Source organism: Rhinatrema bivittatum, chromosome 14 (assembly GCF_901001135.1).
Source record: "Rhinatrema bivittatum chromosome 14, aRhiBiv1.1, whole genome shotgun sequence".
Lineage (NCBI taxonomy): Eukaryota > Metazoa > Chordata > Amphibia > Gymnophiona > Rhinatrematidae > Rhinatrema > Rhinatrema bivittatum.
The window spans coordinates 11,810,985-11,824,470 of NC_042628.1; the positions used below are offsets into that span (position 1 = coordinate 11,810,985).

Here is a 13,486-nt window from a genome sequence, read left to right on the forward strand (position 1 = left end):
ATGCATGGAACCTCCCAATGGAGGTAATGGAGATAAGAACAGTATCTGAATTCAAGAAAGCATGGGTCAAACACGGGGAATCTCTGAAGGAGCAGTAGGGATTGTGTAGAGCTCAACAGTTAGTGGTTATGGACAGATAGACCTCATGTTTCTATAAAATCATAAGTGGAATGGAATAGTAAGAATAGGATTCACTCCATGAACAGGTAGCAGATTTAAAACTAGAGAAAGTATTTTTTCACTCAACATACAATCAAGCTGTGAAACTTATTGCCAGATGTAGTTAAGGCATCTAGCATAATTGGATTTAAAAGGGGTTTGGACAAGTTCCTAGAAGAAAATTATATAAACCATTAGTAGCCAGGTAGATTTGGGAAAACCACAGTTTTATCCCTAGGAGTGAGCAACAAAAAATGAATCTACTCTTTAGGTTCTTCCAGGTATTTGTGACCCAGATTGGTTACTGTTGAAGATAGGATTCTGGGCTTAATGGATCTTTAATCTGACTCAGTATGGCATCTCTTATGGCTTAAGTAATATCCTCTGAATTCCTGGGGTACATCATCTCCAGTACCGGACTCAGCAGGGATGCTGCAAAACAGAAAGCCATCTTGGACTGGCCCCAGCTGGTGGGCTTGTGGACACTAAAAGATTTCTTGGATTTGTCCATTACTTTCGGCAATTTATCCATGGATATTCCATGCTGGCTGCTCCACTCACAGTCTTAACTCGAAAGGATGCAAATACCAGAAATTGGCCACTGGAAGTGGTCGAAGCCTTTCAGAAGTTCAAAGAAACCTTCACCCAAGGACCCTGATCCGTCACCCGGGATCCTATCTTCCCATCCTTTTGTGCTCGAAGTAGATGCCTCTTCCCTTGGGGTTGGGGCTGTCCTCAAGGAAGGAAAATTTCTCCCTTGTTCATTCTTCTCTCAAAATTGTTTTCCAGTGGAGAAAAACTATACATTGGAGACAGAGAACTTCTAGCTGTCAAACTTACCTTGAAAGAGTGGCAGCATCTCATGGAGGGGCTCTCTTTACACCATCTACACACAGCTCATAAAGCTTAGAAAACTTTCTGAAGGCTCAACACCTCAATCCTCTTCTTTTTCAGTTTGACTTCGAGCTTTGCTACTGACTGTCCGAGAAAAGCCACCATGCAGATGCTTTATCCCTTTCCTTTCTAACTGAAGATACCACAGAAGCATTGCGACATTTCATTGACCCGGCAAGGATTCTCCTGGCCTCCATCACCTCCATTCCAGCAGGGAACTATGTAAGGTCCTGCTCAACCTGCGCACAGCACAAGACCGACCCTGGGGATTGTTAAAGCCATTGCCAGCCCCCAGCGAACCCTGGACCTACATATCCACCGACTTGGTGGATCTCCCTCTCTCAACACAGCTTCATGTTGATATGGGTCATTGTGGATAGGTTCTCCAAGATGACTCCCTTTGTGTCTCTTGCTGGACTTCCCTCAGCCCCTGAACTAGTCTGCCTCTTTGTACAACATGTTTTTCTTCTACACAGATTGCCATTCCATATTCCCTCTGACAGAGGCATTCAGTTTACTACCCATTATCAGAAGGCCCTCTATCGCAAGTTCAGTATCTCTCTGGATTTCACTATAGCCTATCACCTCCAAGGCAATGGGCAGACCGAAAGGATCAATCAGATCCTCAAGACCTTCCTTGCTCAGATTGTATTCAACTGAAGGCAAGACAGTTGGGCACGTCTACTGCCATGGGTGGAATTCTCCCATAACAATCATGTAAACAGTGCCACTTCTCCTCACCGTTCCAAATTGTGTTGGGAAACATCCACGTGTATTATTCCCATTCCTCCTCGCGGTGGATTGCCCAGCAGCCCGTCTCGCTGCTCAGGACCGCCACAGTTTCTGGACTCGAACCTCTCAATCTCAGGGGCTGCCACATGAGCTAAGAAATACACACACCAAACACCAACCAGCACCCCAGCTCAAGAAGGGCGATTTAGTATGGCTGAGCACACAAACACCTACATCTGAGTTCCTTCTTTCCACCTGGCACCATGTTTCATTGGACCATACCCCATTCAACAATAGATGGGTCCTGTCACTTTCCAGCTAAAACTTCCCAAGACACCAAGGATCCATAACGTATTTCACATTTCCGTGCTCAAACCATTAATTCTTTCCTGGCCCTCCAGGAAGCCTCCCATAGCCACGGACGTGATTGAAGAAGAAGACACACAGTTCAAGGTGGAAGAAATTTTGGATTCCCCTAGGCGATGAGGCAAACTTGAGTATCTCATCACCTGGAAGCACTTTGGGCCAGAGGAGAATTCTTGGGAGCCTACCATCAAACTCTCAGCACCTCTCCTGGTAAAGGAATTCCATACACTATTTCCCTCCAAATCCAAGTCTCAGGTCCAGGAGGTACTGTTATGTTTTCCAACTCACGGGCTGTCCCTGCCGAACCAGCTCACTGCCACTGTCCCATGTGGCCAGGAACGCCATTGCTCCACATGATGAGGGACACCGCCGATGCATGCTGGACCCAGCTCCCTCGGCGCACATGCATGCCCAAGGCTTCATTTTAAAGCGCCTGTGGTGGGAACTTAGCTGCAGCACCCCTGGATGACATCAGCTGCTTCAGCCTGTACAAGAAACCTACCTGACAGACGCTGCTGCTTCCATGTCGTCTGCTTTGCCTTGCCCTCATCTTCAGCCTTGTCTAGCCTTGTCTGTGTTTTCAGCTTTGCCTTCATCTTCAGCCTTGTCCAGCCTTCTGTGCCTTCAGCCTTGCCTAGCCCCCTTGGACTGACCTCTGATACTGACCTTAGCATGTGTCCAGGCCTTTATTTATTTATTTTAAATTTCTTCTAGCCTGCAACTTCCTAACATAGGTTCAGTGTCTGCCACCTGCCTCAATCACTGCCTGACTACGGAACCTCTCTTAACCTTTTCCAGAGACATTCACCTAAGACCTGCCAACCCCCGGAACCCAAAGGTTCAACCTGCAGGGAAAGGGGATGGTATAGGCGAAGCTCCAGTTCGTTTCTGCATCATCTTCCTCTAGTTGGCAGTGAGGAACTACTGGGCCTTCTCAGTAGGTGGCATCAATCTCACTTCAATACAAGGGTCCACAACTCTCAGAAGGATTAAGTATGCTGTAATTTGACAACTTAAGCAATTTGGTTGGAACTTTTAAGAATCTCTGACCTGTTACCACTCCTGAGATAAACTGACTGTTATATAACTTTCTGCTACTTTCGTTTGAGAAAATATTTGTAATGTTTTAACCCCTTAATCTTCCTTGTGATTCTCTTTGGAGCAGCTGTTCAGCTAAGGAATGTGGAATAGAAATCTCTAATTAAATTAAAATGAAATTATTATTGATGATTTGTAGTTTTGCATGAAGCAGTCCATTATCTGAAAATATGTACATTGATTTTGCCAGTATGTGCATGCAGCAGCCCAAGAATTCTCACTTAGTGAGGGAAGAGGAACTCTGCAGAGTATGGAGCAATGAAGATCTAGCGGCAACATTAAAACTATTGATACGAAGGCATACTGTACATATTAATGTCTGAAAAATCAGTAGCAATGATTAACTTATTATACCAGGAACTGAACAAGTTATTTTATTACCTTATGTGGCAGTTGAATTTAGTATTGTGCAGTGGTGCTCGATTTTTGCCTTTTTAACATATTGAGTCGTCCTGTCACCCACTAACACACGCAATACAATTTGCAAAATAGAATTATTTTCAATCACCTAAAAGGAATGCAGTATATGTAAATACAGAAACGTTCTCTGCCACCTCTCACTCCTCTTTCCTTTTGGAGGAAAGAAAGGACACTTTTCTCTCTGGCTTCTTTTTTTTGACTGCAGTGGGGCAGGGGGGGCTTCTTTACCTCTCTGTATTTTGGTGCCAGTGGGGCATTTGGGTCCTTTCAGCTTCTTTCTCCTTCATGGTTATGAGGGTGACAGAGGCAGGTGGCCCCATTCAGCTCTGGTTCCTCTCTCCTTTGTTGGGTGGGCAGAGGTAAAAGACTCTGAGCTGCTGCAGTCTAACATGGCAGAGGGCACAGCAATGCTCACTGCCGTGTGGCGTGGCATCCAACCCACCGCTTGTAATGGCTGTCAGACTTCTGGCCCTGGACCGACGACCTCAGCACAGGGTCAGATAGGGTCAAGCTGGCAGTGTGGCCAATAGCCACATTGGATTTGGGGGGGGACGGGGACATCCTGGGGGGGTTTAAACTGCCAAGCACAAACCAGTTCAAACTATTTTGCTGGCCTACCCACTTGGTCCACCTTTTATATAGGATGTCTGCCCTTTAGTGGATTTTGTTAGATTAGAGTGGGAGGGGGAAGGGTGCAGCTTATGTTAAGCTTTGTTAATAGTGCATGGCACATTCAAGGGATCCATCTGGGCATTTCATACAGTTAACGTATAGCTCAGCTGCCCTGATGTTTATAGTATTTCAGTGACGATGTTTAAGTTCAATCATAATGGTGGTAAGGCAGGGGCTTTTGTGCTTCTAAAGCTGGGGTGAGCCCTTTGAGCATCACGAGAATAAATAAAGGAAGTTGGGAGGGGAGGGAGGTCTGGCCCATCACTAGCTTGTTAAGGTAGGATGTGGCCACCTTAGTATTTTTATGGGCAAAACATGGAAATAGGTGGGAGGTGGTCTGATTATTGCTTGCTTTTACAGTTTGGATGGGGCTTCCGTATTTATTTTTGTTTATGAAAATTATTTGTATGCTGCATTATCCATTGTTCAAAGTGATTCGCGGGAAACATCCATATATCTTAAAATAATAAAGATCAGTAAAAAGAAAGCTTATGTAAACAAAATGAACCTCCTGGATAAAAAACAAACTTACATAAAGAAAATGTATATCATGGACATAAAAACACAAATAGAAAAATAAGAAATTAAGCTCATCCAATCATATGAGAGCAAAAGCAATGAAACAGAACATACAGAAGAGATGAAAGGACCCACCTACCAGCTAAAACCAAATTTAGCCCATTTCAGAAGCCTAGCTAAAAGCCTGATTTCAAAAATGAGTTTTCAGCTTCTTTTTAAATGATTTAAAGCAAGTCTCCTTTCTTAGCCCTTCAAGTAAGTTATAGCATAGCAAATAGCCTCTCCCTTGTCTTGGTCAGACACTTGACATGTGTTGATGGGGCATCTAAAAAGTACTTTCCAACAGAAATCAAATTTCTTTCCGGCCTATAGGTTTTCAGTAAGTCACTGATACATGAGGATGCTTCATTATTCAGAGCCATATGGATCAATGTCAGATCCTTAAATATAATCTTCCACTTTACGGGTAACCAGTGCAAATTATATAAACCCGGAGTTTGTAGTCTTAGCAAGAAGAGCCCGGGCTGTTGAATTCTGAATTACTTGCAGCACCCTTAGGGTAGTAACCAGTAAACCTAAATAAATGGAATTGCAGTAATCAAGCCCTGTTAAAATTAGGGATTAGAATACAGTCCTAAAATCATTAAGTGACAAGGCTTCAAATTGTGCAACATCTGAAATTTGAAAATTGAAGATCAGACTAGGTTTTTAATCAGGGCTTTAAAATTTAAGTTCTGGTCAGAAATAATCCCAGAGTTCCAGACTTTATTTAAAATTGGAATGTCACAATTCTCAAAATATACCCTTAGCAATCAGGCAAAAGTTTGTATCTGGGAAGAGAGGTCTGGCTATTCCTTGCTTCAGTGACTTGGATAGGGCCTATTTACCCAACAATAAGAAAATGCTGCCTTCGCAAAATAGGGATAAAGGGAGGTTGGACCAGTCCAAGGTCCTCGGCTCCCCACCTTAGTGCGGTGGCAAAAAATATGGATTTCTAAGGGTTTTTGAAATAATTGTGCAGATGGACCCAGTTGATAATTATGAAAATTTAAACTGGAAAAGAAATAAAAGCTACAGCTGTGTCATTCTCCAAATCAGTCCCCCTCATCGTTCTTGATATGAGCCCGAGTCATAGAGGGAAAAAGGGCAATGTGGAGTGGGATTGGGGCAGGGGCCAGAGCTACAGGGTGCAGCTGGGTAGGGTTGAGAGGTAGACCCACCTCACTTGTTCCCAACTCCTCCCTGCTTCTGCAGTTGGGTGAACAGGAAGGAGGAGGAAGCAAACAGTGGGCCACTTCCTGTGATGCGCTCTCTCACCACGCCCTTGTGATGAGTCCGCCCAGTGTAATCTGTAGAATTGACATCTTGGTCCTGTAATGGGTATCTGCTATATGCAACTGTCAATTTCATTCCATGTTGTGGGGAACAATGAGACCAGTCCTGAAATGGAGTGGCCTAGAAGGTTAAAAAGCAATAATTCCCAGAAACTGGGAAGTGTTAAATATAGTGAAGTTCCCTAAAGCCAATGGCTTCTCTTGGCATAAACACCTAAATCTTTACTCCATGCTTTGCAACACTAAACACCCATGGTTGACTTTGATAGAAGATAATTTCCATGTATCTATTTAGTAATTTTTTGGAATGTGCTTTGTGCTCACCAAATGAAAACATGGAATATTAAGTAAAAAGAAACCAAAAATTGAATGTATTTCCCAGTGGTCTTTCTGTTGCTCTGTGCCAGATATGGGCAAACTACAGTCCATGGGTGCTTTTTATCTGACACTTAGCCATACTGGCAGTAATTTGTGTTTCAGCCCACTGTGGTGAGAACAGGAGGAGCACAACCAGAAGTGGCAAAACGTTGACTTCTTGGACCATCTCAGTTTTCTGGTGGCCCCTCTCCCCATCCCACTTCTCAAACTCTTTACTGGGCCTATGCAGTAACTCGAGCACCCAGACGAATACACGAGGCAAACTCTGGCTGTTCCTTAAGTGCAGTTTATTTACAGTGAAACCCAACAAAATGCAGTGCACAACAACACATATCAACTTAGGCAGATCACCTTATCTTCAGGTATCTCACAAAAAGACATTGCAAAGCAAAACAATCAGTTTTAGGCAGTTCACCTTGACTTCAGGCAACGCACAGTCTTTAAACATTACAAGTCTTAACCTTCATCAAACATAGTAGGTCTTAAACTTTGTACACTTCTCTAACTTAAACATAGCAGGTCTTCGTGTAAGGCTGGGTCTCAGTCAGCTCCCAGGGCCCATCTAACCCTTAAAGGCCTTGAACTCCTCGCTTCACCCAGGATTTCCCTGCAGGTCTCAACCTTAAAGAGGACCGAGCGAGAGAGCTGTGCCCAGTTCTTTAAGGTAATCTGAGGGAGTTTTCTGTACACTCCCTCACAGCCTACAATATGGTCCTCGAGCTAAATGGTCTGACCACTCCTGCTCTGGGCAAGGGAATGATCTCCCAGTTTAATCGTAGCTCATTTTTGGGATCAAAATATCTTGATTTTAAAACATTGCAAACCAAAAACCCTTGTGAACGTGTATAATCTGTTTCCGAAGTTGTAGCCTAGAAATGCCTTAGGGGTAGATTTTAAAAGAAGCGCGATCAGCCTACTTTTGCTTGCGCATCAGACTCAAGCAAAAGTACGCTGGATTTTAGTAGATACGCGCGGAGCCGCGCGTATCCACTAAAATCCTGGATCGGCGCGCGCAAGGCTATCGATTTTGTATAGCCTGCGCGCGCCGAGCCGCGCTGCCTCCCCCCGTTCCCTCCAAGGCCGCGCCGAAATCGGAGCGGCCTCGGAGGGAACTTTCCTTTGCCCTCCCCTCACCTTCCCCTCCCTTCCCCTACCTAACCCACCCACCCGGCCCTATCTACACCCCCCCTTACCTTTGTCGGGGGGATTTACGCCTCCCGGAGGGAGACGTAAATCCCCGCGCGCCAGCGGGCCTGCTGCGCGCCGGGCCGCGACCTGGGGGCGGGTACGGAGGGCGCGGCCACGCCCCCGGGCCGTAGCCACGCCCCGTACCCGCCCCCAAAACGCTGCCGACACGCCCCCGGAACGCCGCGACGACCGGGCCCGCCCCCCGACACGCCCCCGACACGCCCCCCTCCGAGAACCCCGGGACTTACGTGAGTCCCGGGGCTCTGCGCGCGCCGGGAGGCCTATGTAAAATAGGCTTCCCGGCGCGCAGGGCCCTGCTCGCCTAAATCCGCCCGGTTTTGGGCGGATTTAGGTGAGCAGGGCTCTGAAAATCTACCCCTTAGTGGCTAGAATGTATATTATAATCATTATGGGCTGGTCTTATGTTTTATTACTATGATCATTTCTTTCCTTCTTTAGATCTTAAACGAGATCTTCAGTAAAACCCTATAAAAGACTTATTTTTGTTATTTCACCTCTTGAGAACAGATAGCTCCATCACCAAGATTTTATAAACTTAAATGTGAATTTCTTTGCTAGCATTATTACTTCCATGCAGACAATAAAACAGATATCAGCCCTGTCATTCTTTATACCTAACTTGCTCCTCCCCAGCTATAGAGTATTTTCTTCCTTCATTAGCCCTAGTAATGGAAAATGTGGCAGATCAGGTTAGTTTAGTGACCTCAAATGGTAGACCGTGTTTTCATTTTAACATTTTATTATAATTGCAATAAGCACATGTGGATTGCAGTTTTGTGTGTGTGCATATATTATATGTGTGTGTATGTATATTTTTTTATTTAATAAAGTAGCAACGGTGGGAAAAGCAGATTTGTTCCAATTGAAAATAACTTTTTTTTTCCTGTCAAACAGTGGCTCTAGTAAACCCTAAACGTTGTCTGTGGATTTTAGCAACAGTGCAGAATCAGAGTAACTCGAAAGAAATTCATATACTTGCCAGTACCTGTTAGTCACACTTGCTGGAAATCTCTTCTCTCCTAACACCATCTTATTGCCATCTGGATCCTGTAATGGTCTCTTCTCCACAAACATACTTTCTCCACGTTCAGTAGTTTCCTGTCCAAGCAACACATTTTCTGAATTGGGGCCTCTGTATTGCTGCTTTACGGTGTTTGCTTTGCTATGAGAGGGGCCGCGACATCCCAGGCGATTGAGTTTGCGTGTGCATATGTGTAGGGTGGCGGATAAACCTCCAGTCTGGGATTTGGCTGTGCTTTATGAACATCTGCGTGAAAGAGGGAAAACAATACTGTAATGTGCTATTTTGTAATAAAACGAGTTATGCTAAGGGTATTTACGTTTCAGAATCCATCACGTTCTTCCTGTGAGTGTTACAGGGACATTTCAAATTGATCCTGAGATTTTCGTTAAGGGAAGGCCAGTGTCAAAGTGTATTGATTTGACCAAGGTATTTACAGTACTGTTTCTTGCTATTGTATACTTACCAGTGTATAAATGCCACAGCTTTTATCTAGATTCTAACTCTGTAAATAAGGACAGAGCACTATTAGGATACTGTACAGTAATGGGCACATTTTGAAAGGGTTGGTTAGCATCTGTGCCTCATAAGGCGTGATGCGGGTAGATGAGTTTATTTCAGGTACATGGGTTTTCAGCCACATGAAAGTAAGAACAAACTCTCACGGAGCACATATTTTTCCCCATGTTAAAAAAAAAAAAAAAAAAAAGAGGGGCACTTCAGATTTGCCTTTGTAAATTACACGCATACATTTACATTTCAAAAACTGTACATGCTGAGCTTGTATGCCATTAACGTGCGGCTTCTGGACCTTCATTTAAAACAGCTTAAGATAAGCGTGCACTTTTTATCTGCACAACAAGCCAAGCTTCAAACACAAAACTGCGCGGGTACTTTGTGTTTGAATATCTGTGTGGGTTTAACTTTTAAGTTGGACGCACTGCTGAAAGTTTCCCTTAAAACGCATAATTTCCTAAAAAAAAAAAAAAAATCAATTGTAGAATAGTGTGATTTAATTTTTTATATATTTACACAAAACATTTTTCATGTACAACAAAATAGAGATGTGACCTAGGACTTCCTAAAAGCTCACCACATAAAGGGGAGGGGGATGCAAGACAAAACTTCAAGAATATCCAGCATAGCTCTCTGCTTCAACGGCAGGGGAGCAAGACTGATGCTTCACTTTCAATGCATAGCCAGCATGACACTCTGCTTCAACGGCAGGGGTGGAATGAATAAAGGTGGATGTATATTCAGGCAACAATCAACAAGGACTGAATTACATAATCTGGATAAACAGATAAGCATGGGTGTAGCTTGCTTATTGTGGTGGTTAATACCCCTAACTAATTAAGCTATTTCACTTAGATGCAGTTCCAACACTGCTCTCTACATTAATGGCGGGGGTGGAAGGGAAATTGAATAAAAAAGGTTACTAAGAGCCAAGAGAAACATAAGTATGTGAGAGGAAAAAAAAAGTGCAAAAGCTTGCTGGGCAGACTGGATGGGCCGTTTGGTGGTCTTCTGCCGTCATTTCTATGTTTCTATGTTCTATAAAACTCCAGTAGCTAGTATACTGTAAAAAGGAAAGAAGAAACCTTATCTGTTAACTAAATCATAGGCTTTTCTATAGACTAAAGCTGTGACGCTAGCTTAGAATTCTAAGAATAGTAAGCGAGGGTTTCTTTGTTTCCTTACATTTTGGGGTCTATTGCCTAGCTCAACTTCCTTTTCTCTTTCCTTATTTTGTGTTTATAATTAAAAAAAAAAAATGCATTTTTTAAAAAAAGAATTTGAAAACCTGGCTGTTCGGAAGTGTGTTTGGAGGGAATGATTAAGAACTATTTTAATATAAGTTTAGAATGACTGACTAAGAACCGTTTTAAGTATTTTATTTATTCTATCTAGGAAGCAGCTATTTTTTACAACTGAGAGTGAGAGACATAAAAGTACTTAAATATTAGGCATTTTAGATTACTTTATATTGTTTTATTATGAATGCATTTTATTGCTTTATTTTGTTTATTTTATTTATTTATTTAATTTCTTTTACTATACCGATGCTCAAGACTAGGTCTTATCGTACCGGTTTACAATGTAACTGAGTTTAATTAATCTATTTTTAAAGGAGTGATCCCATATTAGCCAGTTATTTTTATTTATGTTTTATATAATAGAGTAGTCGTGTATTATGTAAATTTTACTGTTCTTAATTTAGAACAATTTTATTATTTTCAACAAGTTCTTTTATTTTGCAATTTATGTTTGGAAACCGTTGTGATGGCCAGTCTGAACGACGGTATATAAGAATTTTATAAATAAATAAATCTTTGATTATGAAGGCTATGCCCGTTTTTAAAATTTCCTTCACTGGGTCCATTCTTCGACTTATGTTCACGCTTTGTGATTCCTGCCTGGCATTCCAGTAAAGATCAGGGATGTGTCCTTTCTGTTTACTTAGATTCATAATGCTGGGCGGACAGAAGCAGGAGGGATCTTTCAAAGAATTGAAGTTCCTATATTTCCTCAACAAATCCAAATGAAAAAGAGGAATTTTAATGATTTTCTTGTAACTGTCATCTGGATTAGCTTAAAGTTCCTGCTTTAAGGGGGAAAAAAAAGGGAATCTGTGGCTGAGAGCATTTTTACAGAGCCGGGACCAGTACAATGAAAAGGTATACTTTTCAGTAACAACCCAAAACAAAACACAAAAAGAAAAACACAGGGAGAAGAGAAACTTGCTTTTTGAATGAAAAAGGAATGTATGTAGTGTTCTCAGATAAAGTAAAAATTCCTTTATCTGCATCTTCCCACATCCAAGGTCTATCTGCCAAAATTTGCTTTAAACAAAAAAAAGAAGCTTTTGCTCCTCTCTGTGTGAAGCTGTCATAATTTCTTACACAGACTGGGATCTTCATACATTTTTTCTGGTTGACACATTTGCTGTATACTTTTGTGGGTGCATTGTTTTAAAATCCCTAAAGAGGAAGCCATAAGAACATAAGAAGACCCTTGCTTGGTCAGACCAAAGGTCCATCGAGCTTTGCATCCTGTCTCCAACAGTGTCCGATCCCTAAAAGTAGATTCCTTTTCTTCCTGCTCACTCCCTATGTCAATGGGTAGATCTCCCTGAGTCACCTGGTTAATAGCTATTTATGGACTTTTCTTCCATGAGCTTGTTCTAACCCAGCTATGGCCAGGTGCAATGAGTTCCATGGCTTGATTGTATGTTGCGTGAAAAATTAATTTCTCCATTTGGTTTTAAATCTGCTCCCTGTTAGCTTAAAGGAGTGGCCCTTAGTCCTAGTGACATTTGAAAGGTTAAATAGCCATTCCCTATTTATTTGTTCTAGTCCACTCACAACTTTATAGACCTCAATCATATCCTCTCTCAATCATCTCTTCTCCAAGCTGAAGAGCCCTAACCTGTTTGTTTGTAAGAGAGCTGTTATAACCCTCTAACCATTTTTGTTGCCCTTCTCTGCTATATCCTTTTTGAGATGGGGTGACTAGAAATGCACAAAATATGCGAGGTACGGCCGCACCATTGATCAATATTCCTATCTGAATAATTCCTAGCATTCTGTTTGCTTTTTTGGCTGTCGCCACCACCATACACACAGCCGATGATTTCAATGTACTGTCAACCATAACTTCTAGATTCTTTTCCTGGGTCCTGGCTCTTAATGCAGAACCCATCATGTTTTTAAACGTAGGGTAATTTTTCCCTATATGCATCACTTTGCACATGTCCACATTAAATTTAATCTGCCATTTAGATGCCCAGTTCTCCAATCTTGCAAGGTCCTTCTGTAGTTCTTCACAGTCTGCCTGTGTTTTAACTACCATGAATATTTTTGATCACTTCACTCGTTGCTCCTCTTTCTAGATCATTAGCACTGGTCCCAGGACAGATCCTTGGGGCATGCCACTATTCACCTTTCTCTACTGGGAAAACTGATCATTTGTTTACTGTCTTTAACCAAATTGAGACAATGCCTCCTGTTCTATGATTTTTTAGTTTACTGAAGAGTCTCTTATGAGGGACTTCATCAGACACCTTCTGGAAATCCAAATATACTATATTGATCGGCTCTCCTTTATCCACATGTGTTTATATCTTCAAAGAATTCTAATAGGTTAGAAGGCCTGACTAAATGCATGCTGGCTCTTTCCCATTAAACCATATTTAGCCATGAATGTGAACGCTATAGATTTTCCTCGTGGAGAATTTATTTGCTTGTGACTTTGATTTTGGTATGTTGCTGGAAGAAGTGCATTAGGACCAATTTTCAATGTCTGTGCTCCTATTTCTACAGGCTGAAGATTGAGGAGCTGGAGGCAGAGCGAGGTCGACTGGAAGAAGCCAACAGAATACTAGAGATGAGACTGGAGAGATTGAGCCTTCAGGTAAATGCACAGTTTTGCAGACAGGGATGAACATAGAACTATGACATAGTAATGTAGTAAATGATGGCAGAGAAAAATCAATTGACCTATCCAGTTATTTATTCCTGTCCAAACTCCAAGAATATATCTCAGCTGCCAACTATAGAAACTTGACCGCTTGTAGGATGTTATTCCTTACTCAGGTCAAGGTTTTGTCATCTTCATCATTGGTTCTCTATTATCCAGAGTAGATAAGCATGCACAATCCCATACTTAATATAACACCCAGCAC

At 42.3% G+C, this 13,486-nt stretch overlaps 1 protein-coding gene across 5 annotated transcripts in view; it reads left to right on the top strand.

The window, feature by feature from the left end:
* Positions 1–13,486, top strand: part of MAD1L1 (mitotic arrest deficient 1 like 1) — an 841,854-nt gene that overhangs the window by 334,826 nt on the left and 493,542 nt on the right. For all 5 annotated transcript variants that reach the window (XR_003852570.1, XR_003852571.1, XM_029576299.1 and 2 more), the window contains one exon: positions 13,125–13,215. Coding sequence is in view for 3 of the 5 variants with exons in the window: in XM_029576299.1 (XP_029432159.1) it covers positions 13,125–13,215 (91 nt within the window). In the remaining 2 variants the exon portion in view is untranslated. The remainder of the gene's footprint in view (positions 1–13,124; positions 13,216–13,486) is intronic.